Below are 25,058 nucleotides of genomic sequence, written 5' to 3'. Positions count from 1 at the left end.
CATTTATAAAAAAAAGCATCCTAGTGCACAAGGCTCCTGCCACTACGAGATCTCGTGAGGGTCAAACGAACGCAGCATTACCTCCACATGCGGAGAGTTGTTTCCGTATTTTGAACCTATGACATCCAGGTCAAATTGACGTAACTTACCATTGCGCTAAGGTCCACCCCTTATAAAGTAGCATTTCATGATTCTCAATTTTAAACACAACTTACCAAAAAAGATATATAAGTTAGTACAAATATATCCTTAGATTGCTATTCCCCTGATCTAAAACTTAGTTGTGAGAAATATATATAGTTAAAAACTTTTCTAATGCTACAAATTTGACATGTTGCATCATGGTAATGCGACGGCTAAAACATGGATTATAAGAGAAAACATAACATAGAGTAAAACTAATCAAATAACAAAAGAAATACTAGAGTCAATGCCGATCTATTAAATCTTTAGTCACCTTCAGCTGCTAGGTTTGCTACCACCTTTACTGCATGAATACGAACATCAGCATCTTCCGACTCAAGCAATGACAATATTTTTTGCAACCCCACTGCCATATTGAAGTATCCATTTAAGAAATAACTAATAAGAATTGGATACTAGACTTTATTGACTCGACAATATCGGTTTATTGCAGTACCTTGTTCAAAGAGTTTAGCAATTGATGCCTTAGGTCCATTTCCCGAGTCTCTAAGCGGTGAATGCCTAGCTTGCGGCATAAGGGAATCTAATCCTGTTAAGATTTTCCCAGACCCACCGCTGTCAAGAATCCTCTTTGTCTGATACGAGAAAATTAAAGCATTAAATAACTATGCTCATAACAAAAATCAACAGAGCAGACAAATGAAATTATAATCATAATCATAAGACTGTAGAAGTTTATAATTGCTAATCATGTGCATGCCCATGCCCAGTTACACAAAGCAATTTGACATGAGTTGACTTATAATGCCTTAGTAAATGTTTGGTTGAACCAGAGAATGGCCGGAAAATAATATGCCAAATCAGAGAATGGATGGAAAATAATATGCATCCAATTTACACTACATCCTTCGATTCGTTAAGGACAGATCTAGTCTTCCTAAATGGTGTATGTCGTATGTCATAACATCAGTTAAGAGACTAAAATGGCCTCAATGCATCATAGAATCTAGATGAATTCATGATGGAAAGTGTTCAAGCAATGACTTATACACTTGGTTGTACTTCCTGAAGAATTAATTTTTGAACCCTGTACACTACACATGCATGTTTGCTCAATCCTCAGTCCATACCTTATCAGCTTCAACACTCAACTGCAACAGCTGACCTTTTAGTATTCTTATTTCTTCTTCAAGCTTCTGCTTCTGATTAGCTTCATTGTCAAGCATCATGCGGAGCTTTATAATCTCAGCACTTGCAGCTGCCTAACATACAGGAAATTGCATAGTGCATGTCTATCAAAATAATCAAATTTAAATATGACTCAATGATAGCCAACAAAATCAATTACTGGGAACAACCATACTTCTAAATTTTTCCAGTGCAGCACTTGGATCTTAAGGTCGTTAACCTCTTCAGTAGATTCCCGTAGGTGCTTTTCATTCTGGAGTAACTGTCCGACCCCAGTAATTTCCTCCAAGTTTGATGTTGTTGATCCCTACAACTTCCAGAGAAATTAATCAGCTATCTAAATCAGTATTAATGACAAAATCAAATATCATATGTTTATATGTTTGTATATGAATTCACTGCTTATGGATTAAGTGGGTATGTTATAACCGTATATATGTAAGTCTTGGATTTGATTCCTTTGCTAGGGATAATTGGATAAAGTTTTCTCTCTTCTTAAGAGAGAAAATGACAATGAAGCAAACTGAAGGAGCAAACTTTGGCTAACATGCCGATATAACTTAAATGTTAATGTAGTTATGTTGTGCCCAACATGAATGCTGACATAGTGCATTAGCCATTTATTTGTTATGTTAAAAGAATGATATAATAAATCACAAAACAAGACCTGAAGAGGCAATTAGTCCGTCCATACAAAGCACAAGCTAAGGCCATCTGTGCCTCATAATTGTGAAACTCATATTTTTTATATATGTGCTAGGCTTCTTAAATATGTTCACGAATCAAGTGGATCAGAAATAATCAAGAATATAGAAGGGCATTAAATTCCTCAAGATTCAGTATGTAGATCCTAGGATTGTCTTAACAAGAATATAATAAACTGTGCCCACATAGATATTGCATCATATCCAACATTGTCAGCCAAGTAAAACGATCTAGGCAATATAGGTTGCACATTATGGCAAATATGTGAGCTTGTTCTTATCTTTGTTTTCTTTTTTTTCCTTTTGAACAGTATAAACTATATCTAACAATTTCACAAAAAAAAAAAAAGCCGCAATCAAAGTCAAGGGCAGACAATAGCCATTAACACATGTTAGACAAATATCTGTAACAGGACTTCTACTCTTGATCCATTACTTGCATTATAAAACAAAATTTTAAACAGCACAAATGCACCAAGAACTCACCCTACAGTGCCCTAAATTTTAAACCAAAAGCTGAGAGACTGAGTGTGTTCTTGGTAAATAGGTTATTTCACTTCTTTTTTAATTCTTCCTCAGAAATAAATGAAAATAAATAGTAATAAGAGGATAAAGAAAATGGATCATGCAATAAAAATGTGGAAAAATACTATCCTACTCAATCAATAGACAAATGAGACTTGAATGGACCACGTATTAGCATATACTGGTGCTTTTATTATACAGGATATGGTACACAAAAGAAAAGATAAACACTATTACAGTATTACTGCAAAGATTGTGAGATGCCATGCTGTCATGAACTATGCAGAGCAACAATCTGATATATTAATTAGAGAACACAAGAAATTGGGAGTCAGGAAATCAGTATACAATAGAAACATGAACCCATACTTATTCCACCCTTCGAGTTCCTGGTGGATCATATTCAAAGAGTTCCCCAAGAAAAGAGAAGTGCCAAGTAGTATGTGGCTTCTACAAGAAGTTGCAATTTAAAAACGATGGTGATCAAGGAATATTTGGTAACATCTGATGATTGTGATATCTTTTTTAACTGTCGCTGTAAATGGTGTAGGAATTGGAAGTTCCGGATGAGGAAAAGAATAAGACAAACTTCTCAGTGGTGGTAATTTAGAAGGAATATTTGGTAACATTTGATGATTGTGATATCTTTTTTAACTGTCGCTGTAAATGGTGTAGGAATTGGAAGTTCCGCATATGGAAAAGAATAAGACAAACTTCTCAGTGGTGGTAATTTAGAAACCTTAAACTTCCCTTCCCCCATTGTTCAAACTTCTGACTTTGAATTATTATGAAATCCACTGGTGATTTTTAGAAGCCTTAAACTTTCTCTTTTCCCTTGTTCTAACATCTAAGTTTGAAAAATCATGAAAACCAACTTACACTACCTCTCACAATAGTTTCCTTATTTTTCATCCACAAACTTGACTATGTTTCTTGCATTACCAATTCAATGTAAGCTAAATCAGTTCTGTTAAAATTATTTTCAGCAAATGTAAATGGAAGTTTTTTCACTAGAAAACAAACTTAATCTTACCGTACTGTGATTTTTTTTTTCTGAGGATTGATCCAGCATACCTAATTCCTGTAAAAAATTTGACTCTCTATATCCTGTAGTTCACTTTAAACACAATTTCAATTATTACCAGCAAGCAGTTTTGCAATGTACCATCTTAAAGCCCTATCAATTACAAAGATCAAAGTACCTTCACCTTGTTAAATCAACATGGTTATTACAGATTCATCTCTTTGATTGCCCCACATCAAATGATCTCTTTCTAGCTTGTCATGTTTCCACATTTTGTGACATAGAGTCAACTACCACCAACACGTGATCAATCAATAAATAATATATGTTGTCTTAATCATATTACTTCATTCAATTATACCAGTAATGAAGCCTTATCTGAAATCACATATAAAGTAGCTTTCAAGGCAAAGTTCTTGGCTTATTACTGTGTACTTCAGCAATTAGAGCTGCAGAAGTAGACAATTAATATGGAATAAATAGTAAAAGAGAATGGAAGCAAGAATTGCAAAGATTTCTAAAGAAGAGAAAACAAGTAGAAAGAGAGGTGGGTATATAGCAATTGAATACCCATTTCGTCTCCCCTCTTGTTAATAGGCATAGGGCGTTCCTAGTTATCAAAACCCCAGGATGCAGCTGGTTGCATGGTGCTACAGTGACTTTTGGCCAAGGTTTTAAAACCCGGTTTCGGCACTCCGAATAGAGTTTCAGTTCCGGCATTCTCAGCGGCTTCACCAGTTACTCTCCAAGTTTCAGAATTTCGATCAATAAAGTCATAAAAATACCCAAAAAGAGAAAAAAAGGAAAAAAGAATTAAAAAACAAGATAAGTTATTTCACATTATTTTATTATGTTTAAAGTTACTAGGAGCATAGTTTGTATAGTAAGGCTAGTTTTAAGATGAAATTAAAATATACTTAAACTTATTGCATTATACTAAAATTTCCACTCACAGTAAATGTATTTTATTTTCCTACACTTTCCCTAATAGTTGTAATGTACCTACACTTTTCTCTGTTTTTTGTAAATTCCAATAGCCTTGTTTTTGTAGTTTATTAAACATTTCTCGATAAATATTGCATTTTGTTTCATTCTAATAACTAGTCAAAACAGAAAATCCCAACTTTATATATTTCATTTTATTTTCATTTTAAATTCATCTAATCAAGAAAAGATCCATCTAAGCATATCTCATTATGTTCATTTTAATAACTAGAAGAGACAAAACCCATCTAAGCATAGTAAGTTTTATTTCATGTGAACAACCAATCTAAGCAAGAAAACACCCATCTAAGAATATTTCATTCTATTACATATTAATAACCCATCTGAACAAAAAGAAGAAGAAGAAAATGAACCATATAAGCATGTTTCATTCGATTTCATTTGAACAACCCACATAAGCAAGAAAAGACATATCAATAGCAACCCATAATTTCATTGTTTCAAAATGCAGCTTATCCATCATAACAACAGAGCTTAAGCCAAAAAAAAATTGATAATTAAAATATCAGATAAATGTGTGATTGAATTGTATTGGTCAATTTTAGAAAATACTAGCCATATTAACTTGTTAAGCAAATAAATACTAAATAGTAGTTTCGGCTAAAACTGACTGAAACCAAAAATCTCAGTCAGTTCTGGTTCAGTTCCAGCCAAAGCCGATCCATTTTGAATGAATCTTAAAACCTTTCCTCTGGCTATAGTTAGACCCAGAACTAATACTTAAGGCCCAACAACTTGAAATTACTCACATATCTCCCTAATAAAGCTCCCAAAAGTTAACAAAATATCATCAGATAACCCTCAAGTGTCCCTCTCAAGTCAGAGAATATCTATCATGACAGCAAGGCTGTAACAACATCCTATAAAATTGTGTTTTTCTAAGAGACCAGATGAACACATTAGGAACCTAATTCTTCTAGTAAATATGTGGAGTTCATTTTCAAGTTTTTACATAAATAAATTGGCAATGTGCTTAAATATGCATAGTTCTTTCATGATGAGTGAGATTACCAACTCTGTTGCAGCTTGATTACATTATTATTAAACCCAAGGTCTGAAATCTCGTGCTACACCACCACAGCATTCATGTACCCATATAGTACGAGATTTGGTACACCCTCCATATCTACTTACAGTCCGAACCAGATGATACCTCCATGTCGACACAGGTTGATACAGCATGTATTATGGGGTCAATAAAGTGCAGTACAGTCGAGATCTGAAACCCTGACTAGACCTTTATACATAAAATCCTTTTAGCAGTCTTTATCCACATTAGTTCGCATAGTTCTATCTCATAACCTGATCTTCAATGTATATCAAAGGCCTAGCAGCAATGTCTTGTTTCTTGTGTTTCTGTTTCCACCAACAAAGTATTGAAGGTTTGTAGTGGATCATTCATCCACCAGAGAACTTAATTGATGTCAGAGGATCCTTCCATTTGCAACTGACAAGTGATTTTCTACAGAACACCTCATCCTGGAGCACCTGATAAGTAACTAAGAATTCAAATTACTACATCTAAGCAAGGGTTTCTCGGAGCATGTAGAAACTGACTAACAACATCCACTGCAAAGAGATGCCCAGCCAAGTTTAGGTATCTCAACTTTCCCATCAAACTTCTGTACCCCCAGAATCAGTAAGTAATTCTACTTGATCAACCATGAATTTTGTGTTTGAGTCCAAGCAAACAAGTACTCAGCATGCCTGATGCATGGGAGAGAAGCATGAATGGCTGCAATCCTATTTGTACAAGATTGCCCTTCATTATTTATGTAACATGGTATATATAAGGCCACTTTTGGCTTGTGTACTACCTATGTTTCTCTCCCTCATAAAGAGAACTAAACAGTAGGGAGATTTGCTAAAGATAGGATTAGCTATCCGGGTGGAAATGCAGTAAATAGGAGAGTGGAAAGTGGAGACATGGAGACGATCATCCACTGTGGGAGTTTGTGTTATGATAATAAGATGTCCCCCACTTAGAATGCAAGCAAATTAGAGAGTAAATTTAAACCCATATAATATTTTAGCATCAAGCCCTAACACCTGGTAATCACTATATCGTTCATGCATAGAATAAATATGATAACCTGAGAGGATATTTCTGAATGCCAAACTAACCTGGCAACATTTAAGACCATATGAGATAATCAATATAAATATTTACCAAACCATACTGTTAGAATTCAAAGGCGTTAGTAGTATGCAGGCAGTCAAGGAACTGATTTCTGTCTTCAGGTAGAAAGAGGCACCTTTGGCCTACTATATTAGAAAAATAACTAGAATATATTACATATGAAAACAATCAGCAATTTACCAGCAACCAATAACAAATAAAAAATAAAAAAAGAAAGGAAAATTAAGCAAATAGCACTTATCAAGATCGAGAACCTATTTTAGAGTGCTGTGACATACCAAATACTAAAGTTGCAACTTTTTCCTCCAGATTATGCAATAAATTATTAATTGTACTTCGAAAAATGCATGGTTGATATATCACTACAATTTTATGTGATAAGTACAGGAAGCTATACCATCAAGCATGTAATACAAATAACAGGCATCAATTGCGGCCGACTACTGTCATGTAATCAAATGAATAAACAACTTGTGTTTTCCCCCTTTTGTTGTGTGGGGTGGGTGGGCAGGTTGATTGTTGATATCGTCCAGCTCTGTGAACTTACTGCTTTTACCCACAATTGTTAACGATGATTACAGACAACCCTGCCAAAATTTTTAAAAAATAATCTTTTTTTCCCTAAGCATCACAGATGTGCATGTAAAATAAGAAAACATGCACAACCAAGTGCATAATATAAAATGTGCTCATCAAAGTTGTTACATAATGTCGTGATAAATAAGTTAAGGCAAACCTCAATGTTACATGTTTTCAGCAAACATTGTTCATGGTCAACTCTAGTTTTATCATTATTGCTGCTTTGCTGTTTCATTCTCCACTTCTCCTCAAGTTTCTTTATTGATTCCAAGTAATCTGTCTGGTACTTCAATCTCTCATTCTACACTCAAATGAAAGAAGAAAGAAAATTACTAGACAATAAAATATTACAAGGCTAAACTTGGTAATCAAAAGGAGGATGGAAAATGAAATGCTCAAGATTGAAGAGTTGAATTAGATTATCAAACGAGGCGTTATGTACATAAGTACTTTTAAAGACGAAAGATTAAGCTTACAATCAAAAAACTCTAACAAAGAAAAATACAAAGCAGCATGATTAAAAGTCAGAGATCAACGCACTTCATTATAAAGTAATTTCAGTTCTCCTTTTCTACAGTAATAAAGGGCCAGTTTCTCAACTCTGGAAAATATCATGATTTAATCTGGTTTCCATGATGGTTGTTAGAAAATATCAGGCAGTTTCCATCAAACAAAAATTTTACTAATATTAAATTTTTCATCCAAGTTTGTTAAGGTAAGATTTTTTTTATATATTCTAATAGGATTTTATACGACTTTAGGATTTCTGCTTACAAATTTTAGGACTTCTTACAAGTCTTATATTCACTAGAAAATGGGTTCTATTTATAGTTACAAGGTGACCTGAGATAGTCCTATATCATAAGTATTGTGCAGTTAAGTGACTAGGCATTGTTCAATATGGGACTCCATGGCAAGGTTTGCAATCTCAGTATTCGACACGGTACCGGTGCCCAACTAGTACTCCATGTATCAAGTGTCGGTAGGGTATATACCTCAATGCGACACTCTATATGAGGAGTGTACTAAGTCTTATTACCCTACAGTATGATACAGTATGCCCCGTACTGTGTGGAAAAGTCCAAGATTGCAAACCTTGCTCCATAGTGATCCTTTTTTTACCTCACTAATGATTATTTTCTAAGTTAAAAGAGTTTTATGTTTCCTTCTCCATTTTAGTTGTCTACCATCAATACTAGTTTGTCCTGTCCTGTCTAGAATTGAGTTAAGACTCTCACTTTAGCTATATATCAAGTTGAAGCAGACCTAAAGGCATTAGGATTGCAAGTTAGAGTAGCTACTGTGTTTCAATAAAGATAATTGTGTAAGAAAAGTGCTTCCTTAATCATAAAGAAGAATTACATTGAGTATAAGCTAGGACTAGGATTAAAACTCTACAAGAAGGGACTTGCAAGCAGCAAGTAACACTTATGTAGACAATTACAATTTTGTATCCTATTCTTCCGCCATCAACTTGCACCGTATGTCTACCTGTGAGGGCACAAACATCCATTAATGGCCGCAATGAGTGGCCAACAGTCTGAGTGGAAGACTCACCAATGTGAGAAAGAAACAAAGGGAAGGAATGGCCAACCTGAGGGGAGCTGTTAGATGATATACAAAAGGGAAGAGCCAACCAAGTAGAAAATCAAAAAAAAATCGATTAATAAAGAAAATATGGAGTCTACAACCTCTAGACTCCATAATTACAATTAAAATATGGAGTGACCAGAAATTTCCATTCAAAAAAGTAGATATGGTGGTGCCAAGCTCGTAGAAAGCAACAAAATTCAGCTACCAAGAATATACCATGTTCATTGCCTCCTCAGCAGAAGGGCAAGTTAATAAAATATACTGCACAGCAAATCAAAATAATAGATCAAGTGTTTACCTGACATAATAATTTGAAATTTCAACACAAAAGTACTTCAAAATTAACTTCTCTTTTGAACTTAAATAATTCAAAATCATCATCATATGAAATCCTTTGCTTCTCAGCATAGAAATAAAATCAAAGACAAACCTCTAGAGAATTCATATAGTTTCTTTCAGCCTCAGCAATACGGCTCTGTGCATCTGCTCTTATTCTCTCAACCTCATCTTCAAAATCTTTCTGCTGCCTTTCATTTGTTGCAATTAACTTGTCTATCTCAATATCAAGCCTCCTGCATAAGCTTTTGTAATCAAATTCCTCCTTTAATTTCACCATGTTCTCCACCTTCATTGCCTATCAGGGACCATATTCACAAGAAACTGCTTTATTAGTACCTGATGTTTAATTGCCGAAGAAATATGAAGATAATCAAAACAAGATTTTTCATGTTCATAAAAAATTGGTTAGCAAATTGTACTAGGTTTCACAGCTTTAGTCTGGTTATGTGTTTCATCTATACCATTAACCACGGCTATGCATTTGATCTAATAAAGTTTGTATTATCCTTATCTGTGTTTTTTTTATTTTTTTCCTAGCATGGTGTTCTTCCACTTTAGTAGGTTGAAATTTTTTACACTTGGTAATTTCCTATCTATTTTCTGTTTTGTCAGTTTACATGAATAGTAACTGTTTCAAGTTTTAATAACCTTTGACGGGAAGGAAATCCTTCATGGAACATGGATTAAGGAGCCATTTACCCCTAATGAGGTTATATTGCTCAAGCAGGTGAAACCATATTGTAAAAAACTTGAATCTGCAAGTGCAAGAAGTGAATGTCTTGCTTGCCAATTGGTGGACCCATTCATGTTAGCTTCTTGATAAGGTCCTTTAACCCTCGATGAACTAATTTATCTCATCTTCATCGTAAATTACAGTGCCGAATGTGCTATGACATGATAATGCATATATAGTAACTTGTATACAGGGGTAACAGTGTTTCTTGATGCCTCTCACCATTATATTAAATTGCACATTTTAAGTTTTTTGAATAAATCACACTCTTCAGTCTCTAAGTGTCCCAACCTTTCTCTAATGCTTTTTTAGTTGTTACAGGACCATAACTTATCAACAACCATGAAAAGCATACCACATCAAGTACCACTCATATAAGCTAGTCTTGTTTCTTGCAGTTTTTGTCTTTCTTAAGTCCCTCCTAGATTATTCACAGCCGGTACCATTTTTGTGCTATATGATTCCAACATCCCTAATTGTTATTGTTAGTTTCAGTATGAGGTATGCAGATACGGTATCACATATAGGCAAGTGAAGCTACAATTTAAGAATATTTGAACATGGCTGCAATGATAATAATGGGTGTCAATTTTACATTTTCACATTTAATCGTGGATTGCATGCAAAAACCCTTCTAACATGGTAAAACATGAGGAATCTTTCATTAATTCTTATATAGGTGAAATTTATAGAAAAGCCCTCAGTGAGAAAAAAATGAAACTAAGGGTCAAAACAAAGATGAAGCAGCACATACCAACAAGAGAGTTTGAGTTATTTATTAGAATATCCGGCCATTTCATCAGCCCAACTCTCAGTCTAGGCAACAAGGAAGGATGTGAAAATGGGCTCTAGGGATAATAGGAATATGTCGAGTATTGACTATCAGAATGCCATTCCAAAAATGTAACATAAAAACCATATTCTACATCGATACTCTATTTATTTTAGTAGTGAATTTCCTAAAAAAATGATAATAGATGGAAAGAAAGAGAAATGATGTTAAAAAAAAAAGTGATCTAAACTGAAACTTCTTGAACTGTAACATGGAATAAGCATCATATTACAAAAAGTTTAGAACATTATCCAGTTCTTGTTAATTTTCATCTTGACAAATATATGGTATAAAATAGATGATTTAGCATGTACTGAAACACAAAAATTTCAACCACAGGCATGGTAATAATAAAGGTTAAAAAGAACTTAACAACAAAAAAACGACAAGGCAATATAAGAGCCATACTCTTTGTCCAAACATTATAGTACTTGCAGTCTCTCCTCGATGGCGTGGAGATGGGCCAATTGTCACAACCAGTGAAGTTCTTGCAGTGCCTGTTAAATTTTTACAATTGTGAAAAGAACTCTTGGAGTTATTTTAACTTAAACTGCAATCCTAATTTGTTTATATATGGTCAGTTTTATTTATCAAAATAAGCATCGATCAAATTTCAGAATGCTTTGTAACTAGCTCTCAATCCAGTATCAGGGAAAAGAACTTGCCATGAAGACTGTCTCCAACTGCCAATGCAGACACAGTGATATAAACAATTGATTGGTGCAGTATGAAAACTATTAATGCCTCGTTGATGTCTTTGTACTGTTTATTTAGTGTTGATCAGATCACAAGCAATAAGGTATTTTTTAACAGGAGACTCCATATGATAATGCCAAATTTCGACACTTCAAGCTGACCTAAGAACTTCATTTTTGAAGTGTCATGGACTGCCATGCCAGACCTTCTAGAACTCCCAAAACCTGAAGTATCCAAATAACACGACAAACTTATTGCAGAATTTAGGCAAAAATAAAATGTCTCTCTTTTCTCCATTGTGTGGTTCCATGACCAAGTTGCCAGCCCCATCAAGCATATATCATGAGAAACTTTTAGTGCTGACTGAATGCTGCATATATCAATCCTTTTTTCCAACTACAGTTTCAAATTTTGCAGTAGATCCAATTTAGAACACCAAAAACCATTAGTTCCTTCAAATCAAATTTTTTATTAGTATTTCCAACCCTTGAAGCCCTCAAAAAATACCAAATCAACCATATACATTCCATCAAACAAAGGAATAACATTGTAATCACAGCTTGAAATCAGACCCATAAAGCCAAAATAAGTCATGATCCCTTCCAAGACAGCAATTCTAGGCTCTGATGCTATGAACTCAAATGGTGGAGTACATGCTCTGAAACAAATATAACTTTGCAAAGAACTCTGACCCTATTTGTCAGACTACACATAATGGGGTGTAAGTGCCTTTTTTATTTATTCATATGCTTATTATAAAAGATACTTTCTGTGCACAGATTTTTCAAAAAAAAAAAAGAAAGAAAGAATAAATGAACAACACAAAAAACATATAGGTATTGCAATACATGCATACATATATTTTTGTGTCTGTACATGCATAAATGTGTGCATGCATATATACGTACATAGTACATATCAAGGATTCAAATCACAAAGATCAGTACCATGTCAATGGCTACCCACTATGGTGTGATCCTTGATATGGGGGAGGTGCGCCTCAGTATGCCTAGGCATAAATGAGCAAAAAAAAATTAAGGAAAAAAAGTATACCGGGTGGTACAAGGTCAGTATACAGGCCTGGTTTGCAAAAACCAGCACATTCCAGGATCCCTGTACCAGTCCCGGGACAGTAGGTATGTACAGGTGGTTTTTCAATCTTTCATAGACACCCACATGCACATAAATATAGTCATATACACAGATGTATGCCTATATGTGTGTGGGTATAGATATATATGTGCATCTATCTATCTATAAATGTTTGTAGATCTATGGATTTATGCATATACATTGTACGTAACTATGTACCGATGGTTCCGCATAGAGGTGTACAGGCATATGTAAGGATGCTGTGCATATATACACATCTAACCAAAAAGCTTCAGCATGTCCATGTGGATCAAACTCAGGAGGCTACAAATTTTAGCCTTCCTTTATGAGCATGTAAGCTAAGTAATTCTATAAGTAGATGATATATTACAATAAGAATACCAGATTATGACTTCAAGAAACAGGAAAAGCATTCAATAGAAAATCAGAGTTGTAGATGGAGGATGTAAATGTAAGTCAAGGTCTAGGGTACACAAATACATATTCTTAGCAATATAGGACAGTAAGGGCACTCAAATTTTTTGGAGACAAAAGAACACCAAGTTTTCTTGCTTAAATTTTGAAAAATCATCTATGTTATATATCTTCACATTTGGCACGTGATTTGTATAGGCTACTAACATTAATATACACATAAGCTGTGAAAACAAGCAACCATCTAAGCTTTAGAAGCTTTGACCATCATAGCCTCAAAAATGCTTCAATACCTCACCTCCAAATGAATCTCTAAGCAATCTTGTCAGCTTTGAATCACGAAAGGGAACATGTGGACTATTTTCAGCAAGTGAATTAATGCATTTTCCTAAGGCACTCAGTGACAGATTAATCGATTTTGCTTCTTCCAGCGAATGTCCCTCACTTCCTGACAACAATAACAACTTTCAAAAATAAAAAAATGTACAACCCAAAATATGATTGAGAATATCCATGGCAATTCTGAAAGGAACAGTTAACTAGCATTGTTTCTAGAAACGCTCACATAACTAGCAGATAACTTAAACATGTCCATACAGTGGAAATGAATATACTTTAAGACTTCAGTATCTCCAATACAGGAAGTGTGACATAAAATTAATAGGATAAGAACGAATACACATATTTGATATAATTGCAGCAAGCACTATAGACCAATTGACTGGATGACCATTAATGACAGATTATTACATATCTATCAGAAGGGAGAAAAGTTCTAATAAACCATAAATAAATACAAGCAGTCGACAAGTATTTTACGAAAGAAACTTAAAATTCATCAGGCCTAAAAGGATAAGTTCACTTCAGATTAGAAGTCAGAGATGCAAAAAATGATTTATGAAATTATCTTGATTCACTTCATGTCATGACAAAGGATGTGACATTGCCTAAGGTACTAATTCTAAAACATGTTATCAAGGTCTGCGATCTCAGTATTGGGTATCGTAACGGTACATTACTGATTCGGTACAATATAGGTTAGTATGGTACGGTATGCACCCCATACCGAGATAGCTCTCATGCCATTTTTCCTAGTTTTATCAAGGCCTAGCCTAAAACTGAGTAGTACGAGTTGGTACACACCCTAGTACGCTTTGATATGTCTTCGTACACCTCAGTCTCGGTACAAATTGGTATGAGACTTGTACCAACCCTAATACTATTTTTTACTAGTTCTGACCCAATAAGGTGTGTATGCCTTGAACTAGGTAGTCCGGAGCAGTACGACAATCCATGAATGTTATATTATAGTTACAAGAAAAGGGCATTAAAGACAAAAAGTAAATAATGACAACTAATAATATACCAAAGAGAGCGTAAAACAACAATATGCGATGAATTTTATTTTTCTTGTTTGTGGTTAGCATGGTTTGCAATATCAGTTTCAGTACCCGTACAAGTATCATGATGGTACAGTGTCAATACAGGTCAGTTCGTAGTGTCGGCACTTGGCATGCACCCATACCAAGTATTAATTCCCTACCAGTATGGTATAGTACGGCAAACCATGGTAGCTAGTGTAAGATGAAAATAAATAGTGCCTCTCCTAATTTACACTTTAAGGAGGTCTAAATGCAGCCTCCCTACAACCATTTTTGAACCATCACAATGTTTGAAGCCTCCATAGAACTATATGTGGTTATGCTAGCAATCATACAAAGCTTGAATGGAGTTATCATGACCATGCTCTCTTGACATTATATTTTTCAATATCAATGCAATTCCTTCATCAATTTTAGATGAAGGAATCTAGCCAATTTTGCTACTTAAAAGATCTTGAAGCTGAATTTTCTTCTCAAGGATAAGTTGTCGTAGTTAAAAAAATTTTACTAGTCATGTTTAATTACTACATACACAGTTGATATATCGAGGGAGTTTGATATGAAGGTTCATCCCACAAAAAGTATCACATAGACTTGTCTATTTGGCATTTCTCTACAAAAGATTCTAAGTCAATCTGTCAATGCTCCTTGCTTCACAGAATGTAGATATTATATGCCGTTCCTGATATCATCAAGGGACCTTGACTGACTCTCTTCTCCTTTGACAAACCCTCACTGAAGAAAGCCTTAGCTGATATTAATTCTATTAGTCCCAGCGCTAAGCTCTAGCATTAGCTCTCCCAAGCCAGTCTTGGTTTTATGAGGGTTTGTCAAAAGCTTACTAGCACTTCTTCTAAGTCCTCTCACCATGCAATCTCTCCATATATAAATTAGTGGGCAAATTGCAAATTCTTTATGACAGGGAGGGGCTTGCTGATCTCCATTCCATCACAACCTGTGGAAGGAGCCCAGAAATAATATTGTACATTAGTGTAACATTAGTTAACTCGTGATTATCTACACATTATATAACTATGCATTATATGCAAAATCTGTAAAATTGTAGAAAAGCAGATAATGGAACAAAGACAAAAATAATAAGAACCAAAATTTAGAGAACAAATGGATATAAAAAGGAACAACAATAGATTAAATTTTCTTGTACAGGCAATAATGGATTGGTTTTGCAAAAAGACGAATGCATGTATGAGGTTTTAACAACTTGGATGAAGGATAATAAGATACCAAAAGCAACAACTTATATGCAATAAGGAATTTCTTCGAGAGTCGAGAAAATATGAACTAAGGAAGAAAGATATAATAATTGGTAAGTTCAAATTGTTGAAAATATGAATGATAGCAAAGTAATAAGAGTTGGAAGCAACTGTCGCAAGACTGCTGATTTTCAATAACAGGATCCTGCTTCAAGGCTGCAATGTGCCAGTACCTACCTAAACCAATTCTTGAGGAGGAACATTCTGGATAAGCCAATGATATAGCATTTAAGTGATGAGGCAAGTACAAGGTAAACTATCAAACTGTCTTATGTAGAACAAAAAAAGAAGCATAAGGATTGTGGCTTCAACAATATGAATTTCCATTGTTTCTCAAGAATGAATCAAGCAATTATTACCAGCCATATAAGCATGTCCGACATAGGTAAAATCCTCATCAAACATTGGATCATTTTTATAGGAGCAATATGGCAAAGGTAGCAATAAATAGTACTTGAATGCAAGGTTTGCCGAACCAAACAGTTAGAGGCGTACCAAACCAAACCAGTCGGGGATCGTCCACCGGGCACGATTGGATTCTCCCTCCCCACCGGGTGCTAACTTTTCAATTCCCACTGGGCATGATTCGAGATCATTCGATGTTGGAGAAGTCACCCCCTCACTCGCAAAATTGCCCTAGCGTCCCCGCACCCCCACTCCCCCTCCCCCTCCCCCCCCCCCCCCACACGCTCACAAGAACCGCCCCAGCGCTCCCCTTTCCCACTCGCAAACATCACACTAGCGCTCCCCTCCTCCCTACAGCCACTCATGATGGTTCGAGAGTGGTAAGTTCCTCTCTCCCTCTCTTTCATGCGCTCGGGTTATGGTTAAGGTTTTATGTCCCTCCCCTTCTCTCTCCATCCTTCCCTCTCTCTCTATCTCTCTCTCTCTATCGCGCGCACGCACTCGGGCTAGTGTTAGGGTTTCCCAGCCCTCCTCTCTCTCTCTCTCTCTCTCTCTCTCTCTCTCTCTCTCTCTCTCTCTCGTCCTTTATCCTTTTCTCCCTCTCCTACTCTCCTTGTGTCGATATGCCTCGTAACAGCATGGTACAGACCTGTACCATGCCGAACCGGTCACTGGCCAGTATGCCCTCCAATACTGGTTCAGCAAATCTTGCATGATTTTTCCAAATCACAACCTAGAATTTGTTCCTAGCACCATGAATGATGATCAGTAATTTTCCTTAAGTAGCTAAACCATGGATGAGGAGAACAAATTTTGGTCATGTGGTTCAAGTAGAGTTCAAAAGGTTGAGGAAGTGACTTAGCAGTTTAAGTAATTCGCATGTGGATTGCCATGACTGACCCACTGATAATATAAGTGACAAAGACCCGCTAGCAGGTCAGTTCAGATATAGGTGAAGCCTGTACATCTTAATGTATACTGCAAACCCAGCCTTGGCCACGTTACATATGAATGCATTTATATGCAAATATAGTTAGTCATATGATATCTGAATTATCTACAAACAACAAGAAGAAATAATTGAAAACAGAAAAGAAAATCGTCCATCAATGACTTTCATGTGCAGAGCAAATCTTATATACCTGATTTATCTATTCGCTCTGATCCTGCAAGATCAACAACAACAAGCTTGCTTTTCCTAACAATAGGTGGCCTAAGAGAAGAGACAAGGGTGGACGCATTGCAATTCTCTCTAGGTAAACCTGGTTCAGAATCATGCCTTCCCTTAATTGACCTCTTAACATGTACCTGAACCAAAAGTAAGTAAGATATATAATTATTCTACTTGAACAAAGAGGATCCAAATTCACTACAACAATCACAAATAGGAGACTGTAAACAAAAATTTGATAAGTTACCATAAGAATAGCATGGCTTCGAGATGACTCTGTATTCAACTTTGTGTTTGCGGCGAAGCGGTGAGCTTCCCCTAGTCTTAGAAGTTCTACAAAGCTCCTCTGATTTCTTATCTCTACAATGGTGGCCCCAGGTAGTGAAACATCCCCTGTCTTTGGATCTTCTACAATGGCAATGTTATCATTTCCAGGAACAAGAAGGTCCTGAATGGTTTCCATATATAGCTGGGCAAATCCATAAAGAATGCATTAGCTTGCAGCCAAAAAACATCTCTTAATGCAGTTAAATTTTGCAGTCTTGGAAAGCAGGAATGAAATTTCCAGTGATATTACAATACAAAAGAGTTAATTTCTCAAGAAAAGTAGAGAAGGGTTAGATGATAGTATATTGTTATAATGGCCAGGGAACCTGCAAGTAGGATACAGATATGGAATCTGTATCTGGAGATGTATCTGCAAGAATATCCTCCATTGCACGGACCATAATTCCCCGGGCAGCATTGTCTTCCTCTCCGAGCCTTCCAAGAGTGAAAGTCTTCCCAGTACCAGTTTGTCCATAAGCCATAACAGTACCATTATATCCCTCCAGAACACTCTACACAAAGAAACGAGGCTTCATCACAAGCTGCAACAAATGAAAATCCCTAGGAAAGTAATGACAGGAAAACTGACTTGAGGGGGAAGCAAAATCAATCTAACATGGACCAAAATCACATAACCTAAACCAAGCAAGAATAAGAAGCTTAATGTAGGAGCCCTGAACATAGAAATATTGAAAGTGAACACAAAAGAATCAGTCAGACCTATGATAAGGAGGAGATATGACAAGCAATTTGACACACGATCTGTCATTCTCCACAGACAGATCTTTGTTTCCAACAAAGAACTTGTTAATGGTTAATTTGCCTTTGACAAAAGGGATTTTGAAAATTAATTTTCATGCAAATCAAGTGGTCTTCGACTCTCAGGGCTCGTTTGGTTCGCGGGAAGCATTTTCCTTCCTAGGAATATGATTCCTGGAAAACAAATTCCTAGGAAGAGGATGCCTAAGAAAGTACTTTTGGCATGTTTGGTTGACCATGGGAAAGTGACAAATTTCCAAGGTGCTTATGTTTGGTTGGCCATCCACTTTCCTAGGAAAGTTATATATAATTCCTATTATGCCCTTAATAAAAATTAGGTTTTTAATGCCTCTTTAATGCTTCTTTAATGCTGAAGGGACTTTTTGGGAAAAAGTAACAATGGAGTGATTCCCGCCTCATGGAAAAGTAACTTTCCCATGTTTCTCATGGGAAAGACTTTCCCATGAAATGTGGGAATCACATTCCCATGGGAATATAACTTTCCATTCTCTCTCCTTTGAAAACTCCAACCAAACAAGAGGCATCTCATTACTTTCCCGTTGACCACACTTTCCCCCCTTCTTTTCCCGCGAACCAAACGAGCCCTCAGCTCTATTGCATGAAGATAGTTACACAGTTGCATAGTCCCTTTCAAGACAGCAAGCAAATAAGCAAAGGAATATATCAGGAGTTCCATTTGCATGTCGTTTTGAAACAAGACTTCAAGAAGGCTCTACAGGTCACTATTCAAAATAGGAAGTTTCATGTAATAATTTAAGGGAGAGAATGACAAACGGTGTAGTGCTTGAATGAGCCATAGTGCTTTGAGATGAAATTGATAAAATTAGAGAAGATGTTCCCATAAGCCTAACACTCTAAAAGGGATGAGAAGAAATAACGATACCACTGGATGTGGTTTCTTAAATTTGTAAGTCTAGTCAAACCCTAGGAAACAATATCAAGAAGCTATAGTTACAGTTAATTGTTTCCATGAGACAAATTCAGGTATGTTTATTCATAAAATCCTTGGAATTTAGGGGACAGTTTAACAGAGGGAATTTGATGAAGATAATGGCATTGATTAAGATATCCTATTGTTCAGAGAGAGAGAGAGAGGGGGGAGGGGGATAATTCGTTTTTGCCTGCAAGAAATTGAAGTTAGAATATATGTCAGCTTCATATAAGCATGATGTTAAAAGGAGGTATTCTAAGGTTTATAGATGTAGTTATACAAACATCAGAAATAATTTTATTTCTTACAATAAGATATTTAAATGTTAAATAAATGAAACAAGCATGTGTGCAGCAAGTTTGAAGCAAAAAAAATGCAGAAAGCTCCTCCTTAATCAACTTAGAATCAGAAAATGACCCCACCATAATTCACATCCATCAAGCTTCTCCTAGAATAGCATGATTCACCTTTAGCAATCATAAAGCCAAAAAGACAAAAATCAAGCATGAGGTATTTTTATCATATGTACCTCAACAACTGGTTTAGCAACAACTTCATAAACGCGTTTTTGTGAGGCAAATTCTGTAAGCACCTCATCAAACTCATAGGTCTCTGAGTCCCAATTATTTTTGCGGAGCTTTAACCTTTTAAGCTGCAGGATAGCAAGCACAAAATATATTACAAGAATCCAGCACCAAGAGTCCATAGAAAAGTAGCCACAGTAGTTTGAAAGAATCCACTAGCATTGCTTGTACTTCCATTCATTATCTTAAGAATCAGATTGGGCTTTGTCCAATCTTTTCCTCAAGAAAAAAAGAAAAAGAAATTATCAACTAGCCTTTAATATGGACGAGTGAAATAAAATAAAGGAAGAAGTCAAACCTCCGGTTGCAATTCAACACAATCTGCAAAATCAGCATCTGCCATCGACTCCTCTGCATTTCGAGGCCTAAGTCTAACAGCCACTCGAACTCTTCCAGGAACTGCACAGGATGTTAAAAAACAAATAATTCAATGTCAATAAGAAATCCAGAAAGAAAGATTAAAAATGTCTGCAGTGAAAGATATAACAATATGATTGCAGCTGCATAAACTCCAAATTTTTTGAATCAATCAATTTGTTTACTGAGAATCATGAGACAAACTAACACGCACATGCCAAAGTCAACCCTGTAAATAAGTAAGCTCATTCGTAGTGACAGAAATTCAACAGACTACAGAAAATTCTAATGTGTAATCAATGTCATGCAAGACATACGCCACTTTTAAGAAAAGCAAAAACAGCTCATGCAAGAAACTGAGGACATATAGTTGGCATGTTGTACTCCATTGGTGTGCTTTGTCATATAACTCCATAGCTTAGGTCAGCAGCACATTAGAGAGCACAGGAATAAGTATTAGACCTGGTAGATGGGACATAATCCACTAAAGTGATTTATATACCAAACATTTTAATTTTCATATGAATTAGATAGCAGACAAGAGCTTACCCAAACATATATCAGTTGACAGAAATGAGGCCTAGATATCAGAAACTTCAGTGACCATAATATTAACCATGGTACATAAACATATTGTTATTGACTCGTTGCAAATGGTGAAGAGTAAAAATTTAGAAGTCTTGCACCACAAACTACACTTGCCAATCCATTGACTATGAAGTCTATTAAAGAGTCAATAGCTTCTTACTTTGTAAAAATTTTAAGAAAAAAAAGGTAACATGATATTATAAAATAATTCAGTGGAGAGCACGAAATAAATAGCAAAATAAAAGATAATCAATTGCAAGCATAATTGCAAACAAAGATAATAATGCAAATCTCATTCTCCTTAGAAATAGAATCTATTTTCGCATTATTGCTCCCCAGTTGATTTACAAAATTTTGTCAAGCCAAAGGACTTAACTAGGGATTTACGCAAGCCAAAGATTAAGGTAGAATAATATGGATTTGACATTCAAAAGTTCAAATAAGATTCAGAGATCTTGTAGATGAAAAGGATTCAAATGGAAATATTCACCAGAAGGATCAGTACATAATTTTATCCACATGTAGCAATCATACAAAGTAGCATGAGAGGTAATTCAGATGCCATGAGCAATGAATGCAAGGAAGACATTGGATCTAAAAGGACCGTGATGGAGCCGTAACATGTAAGAATAAGGAATAAAGCGTAGAGTATGGTGCATATGCCACGTATGGCCTAGCAAGGTCTTTTGTGACAAGTCAATGCTCCACACATACAGGATAGGAAAGAATGGATAGTTGTGACATTACTAGAGAGTATCATGGTAAGGTATGCTATTTTCTTCAAATATTGCTAGAATATGAACAATTTAACTACCCTGTACTAGTGCATAAATATATTTCAATTACAATTGCAGTTTATAGAAATCTAGGATTATAATCATCCTACATACCTGCATTAATTGCTACTCTTTTGCGTACTTAGAATCAGCATTTTAAGTACCAACTTTTACCGGGTGGTACAAACCATACCGTATCAGCCTAGTACAGTACAAGGGCTCAATATGTCCCCATACAAAGACATGGTACAAGTGTTGTGCCAACTCCAATGTACCATGTAATCACTACAGGGGCACAGCATACTTGCATACGTACCATAAGATTTCTTTACTTTACTATAGTGTTTAAACCATAGGAAATATATATGCTATAGAATATCTCAATTTCTAATCAATGGTCCAATGCAGAAGGATAACTTTTTATTATCAATGGTGTAAAATTTCAACCTAGGTACATTCATTTCAGCTGAAAACGATCAACTCAGCTGGGAGCAAGCCAAAACCAGCCCGCAGTTTTTGATTTTTGCCAGTTTAGGTCAAAGTTGATGATTTTGACAGTTTAGGTGGAAACTAACCAAATTTGATGAATTTGACTAGCTGTGAAAGGGATCACACAGGGATTCTCTATTTTCCTCCTTATCTCTCATTTTCTATAGATTTTGCTGGAACTGTTCTCAAACCTTGCTAGTTTTTAGTGGATTCAAGTATTTTGAGCTTGGTTTTGGGGATTTAATTGTTGGATTCATGAGAACAACCCAGCTAGGTTACTTTCCAATCAAACTTATTTTACCAAAATTGTCAGATTTTGACAAACTATTTGCTAATCCATGAATACAATCAAAGTAACTTTAATTGCTCGACTTGCATTTTCATGATTTTCTATGTGTTTGTATCTTGGATCTAGAAACACATTGCTAAAGGTTCTTGTTAGAACATGACTTCACAAATCTTTGTTATATTAATAACTTTTTTTTAGTTTCAGTGAAATAACCTTCTGTAGTTGCAAGCAAAGCATATCGCTTCATCAATAATGAGCTTGAAACACTTTCATTTGAAGAAAAAAAGGAATTCAGAGATTTATTGCACAAATATCAAATATGGAAAAACATCAGTATTGCCTATTTCTACAAGAAGTTAAAAGAAATAACCAAAATTAGTCAATAACAAAAAACTTTAGCACTAAAATACAACATTTTGGGCTGTGCTTAGGTTGAAAATTTTGAGCAAACATATGCTAGACAGAGCTTCAGGCTAAGAATTTATCAATGTAATTTGTTGTTTAGTCTTAGTGGTTCGAGAATGGGTTCGACATTTAGACAGTTGCTCCAAAGAAGTAACAACTCTACTATTGACTAGGTTAACTATTCCTCCCTCCTTTAGCTTCACCACACAATTTTTCTCCCTAAGCACAGTTCTGTAACTACAGCACCACAATTCCAAGAGAAACATGTCTAGTTTGAGAAACAAAAGTGGATGTTGGTGCTTATGACAAGGCAAGTCCATGAGTTTAGCATTGATCTAAGATGAAGATGGTACCAATATTATGATGACTGTGCTCAATAACCGCAAAAGCAGCATCTGTCATGCAGACAACTTTATAAAATTATGATTCAGCTCCTGAATTTTTAAGTGCAGCGCAAGAAATAGAGTTCAAAGCAAAATAAGTGAAACTTAGGAATAGGAACATTGACGACATAAACTATGGGATGATGAAGCTAGCAATGTGGGCTTGCAACAAAGTGAAATGACTGGAGATTCAAAAAAAAGTAAAAAGACTGGCTATGAAAATCAAGAGATGCTCAATCGAATGTCCAACCATTTGAAGTTCAAATGAGAATGCTAGGACTTTATTTTTCCTAATACCATCTTGCCATAATTGCTGGAGATTCGCTTTTCACTGATTTTTACTTGTATTGAATCCTTATTTTCTGTCCATTTGATTGATTCAAAACTTCCATTCATTATTCCAATTTATCAGTAATTCATGCTTGCCCCCCATAATATTCTCCAAGTCAACTGCAATACTAGCTTTCAAAAATTTTTACAACCAGAAGTCAAAGTTCAATGGGCTTACTGCATGAGATACATTTCCATTTACAAATTTTATATTAAACACTTCGCATTGCCACAGAATGCAAATGCTTTAGCTCTCTGTAGCTTTTCTTTCTCATGACAAGTTCGTATTACAGTTTAAAGACATTAGCAGATCTGTGATCTAACGGGAAAGAGCTTCAAACAACAACCGCCAACCACCATTTTGAGTGTTGCATGCAATCTTACAATGGAATGCAAAATTCATAAAATCTGGAAAAAATAATCTTTTTTCCGGCAAACTCTTCCAAAATTTAGAAACAGGATGCAGAGCACTCCATAATTTGAATATCTATACCGCCAGCATTGTACCCGAAGAATTTTTTTTAAAAAAAGGCATCAGAAAATTTAAAGAAGCTCAAGAACGAGCCCAGCTTCCCAACCCTTAACCTAATTCACGGATCCAAGCAAAAAAACCACCGATCAAACATAACCATGGTCGACAAACAGGTCGCAGAAGCACCAAACAAAAGCAAAAGAACCCATCCACGTGGCATCCACCACCAGATCTCGCTCCAACGGGACACATTTAAGAAGGGGGAAAGAGTAAAGAAGGGGAAGCAAACCTCCAGCGTCGCCCTTGTTGCTGGCGGGGGTGGAGGCGGGGTTCCCGGCGCCGCTGCGGCGGAGGCCGGAGGCGGCGGCGGGGGTGGCGGTCGGCCGGGACTTGGCAGATGCCTTGGGGGTGGAGTAGACTGCGGAGGGCTGCCGATCGAGCTTGGCCGAGAGCTTTGGCCCCCCATTCCTGTAGCTCCCCGACGCCATGACCACCTCTCTTCCTCTCTCTCCAAGAAATCGAATGGATCGAGAGAGAGAGAGAGAGAGAAAGAGAGAGAGAGAGAGACAAAAAAGAGTAAGGCGGTGGAAATAAATGTAACGCGCGAGGCGCGGCGAGCGATAAGATGGATGGTGGGGGGTTTCGAAGGCGAGAGAGAGAGAGAGAGAGAGAGAGAGAGAGAGAGGGAACGCAGTTTAGAGAGAGAAGGGGAGGGAAGGAAGGGGGCCCAGGAAGAGCATCTGCCGGTCCTTGGAGAGTACGGCGCGATGGGTGGATTGAGGGGAGAAAGAGCCAGTTGCCGTCGCAGTGGGCCCCCTTACCAGTAGTTGGAGAGGTCGCCGCTCTTTTGCCCCTTCTTTTAGGTTTGATTTTTCCTTCCCCCCCCTCCAGAGGGAAAAAGATTCAAATGGCATCCTTTTTTATGGTTTTTTTGCTTTGTTTCCACAAAATTGTCAGAATAAGCTTTTTTATGTATTTATTTATAAAATTATAGAAGTAGTGAATTGATGAACAGGTTATGCTAATACTAAAATTTTAAGACTTTATGAGATATTAGTTTGTTGTTTTAGATTTTTTTTTCTTTCT

The 25,058-nt window shown here is 36.1% G+C and overlaps 1 protein-coding gene across 1 annotated transcript in view; it reads right to left on the bottom strand.

Moving 5' to 3' along the window:
- The window catches only part of LOC103717408 (kinesin-like protein KIN-UB), a 65,276-nt gene extending 40,533 nt beyond the window's left edge, over positions 1-24,743 (bottom strand). The window contains exons 1-14 of the mRNA XM_088705641.2: positions 24,262-24,743; positions 20,182-20,282; positions 19,829-19,951; positions 17,915-18,100; positions 17,509-17,730; positions 17,233-17,398; positions 13,328-13,477; positions 11,215-11,303; positions 9,333-9,536; positions 7,467-7,610; positions 1,508-1,639; positions 1,275-1,406; positions 641-779; positions 458-550 (exon numbers count right to left, since the gene is read on the bottom strand). Of these exons, the coding sequence (XP_088561767.2) occupies positions 458-550; positions 641-779; positions 1,275-1,406; positions 1,508-1,639; positions 7,467-7,610; positions 9,333-9,536; positions 11,215-11,303; positions 13,328-13,477; positions 17,233-17,398; positions 17,509-17,730; positions 17,915-18,100; positions 19,829-19,951; positions 20,182-20,282; positions 24,262-24,460 (2,080 nt within the window). The 5' untranslated portion in view covers positions 24,461-24,743. The remainder of the gene's footprint in view (positions 1-457; positions 551-640; positions 780-1,274; positions 1,407-1,507; positions 1,640-7,466; positions 7,611-9,332; positions 9,537-11,214; positions 11,304-13,327; positions 13,478-17,232; positions 17,399-17,508; positions 17,731-17,914; positions 18,101-19,828; positions 19,952-20,181; positions 20,283-24,261) is intronic.
- Positions 24,744-25,058: the final 315 nt, after the last annotated feature.

This window comes from Phoenix dactylifera, chromosome 10, assembly GCF_051530095.1.
Source record: "Phoenix dactylifera cultivar Ajwa chromosome 10, Ajwa_hap1_PhDact_Kaust_v1.1, whole genome shotgun sequence".
In the NCBI taxonomy this organism is placed as follows: domain Eukaryota; kingdom Viridiplantae; phylum Streptophyta; class Magnoliopsida; order Arecales; family Arecaceae; genus Phoenix; species Phoenix dactylifera.
This window is presented reverse-complemented; position numbering and strand designations above follow the sequence as displayed.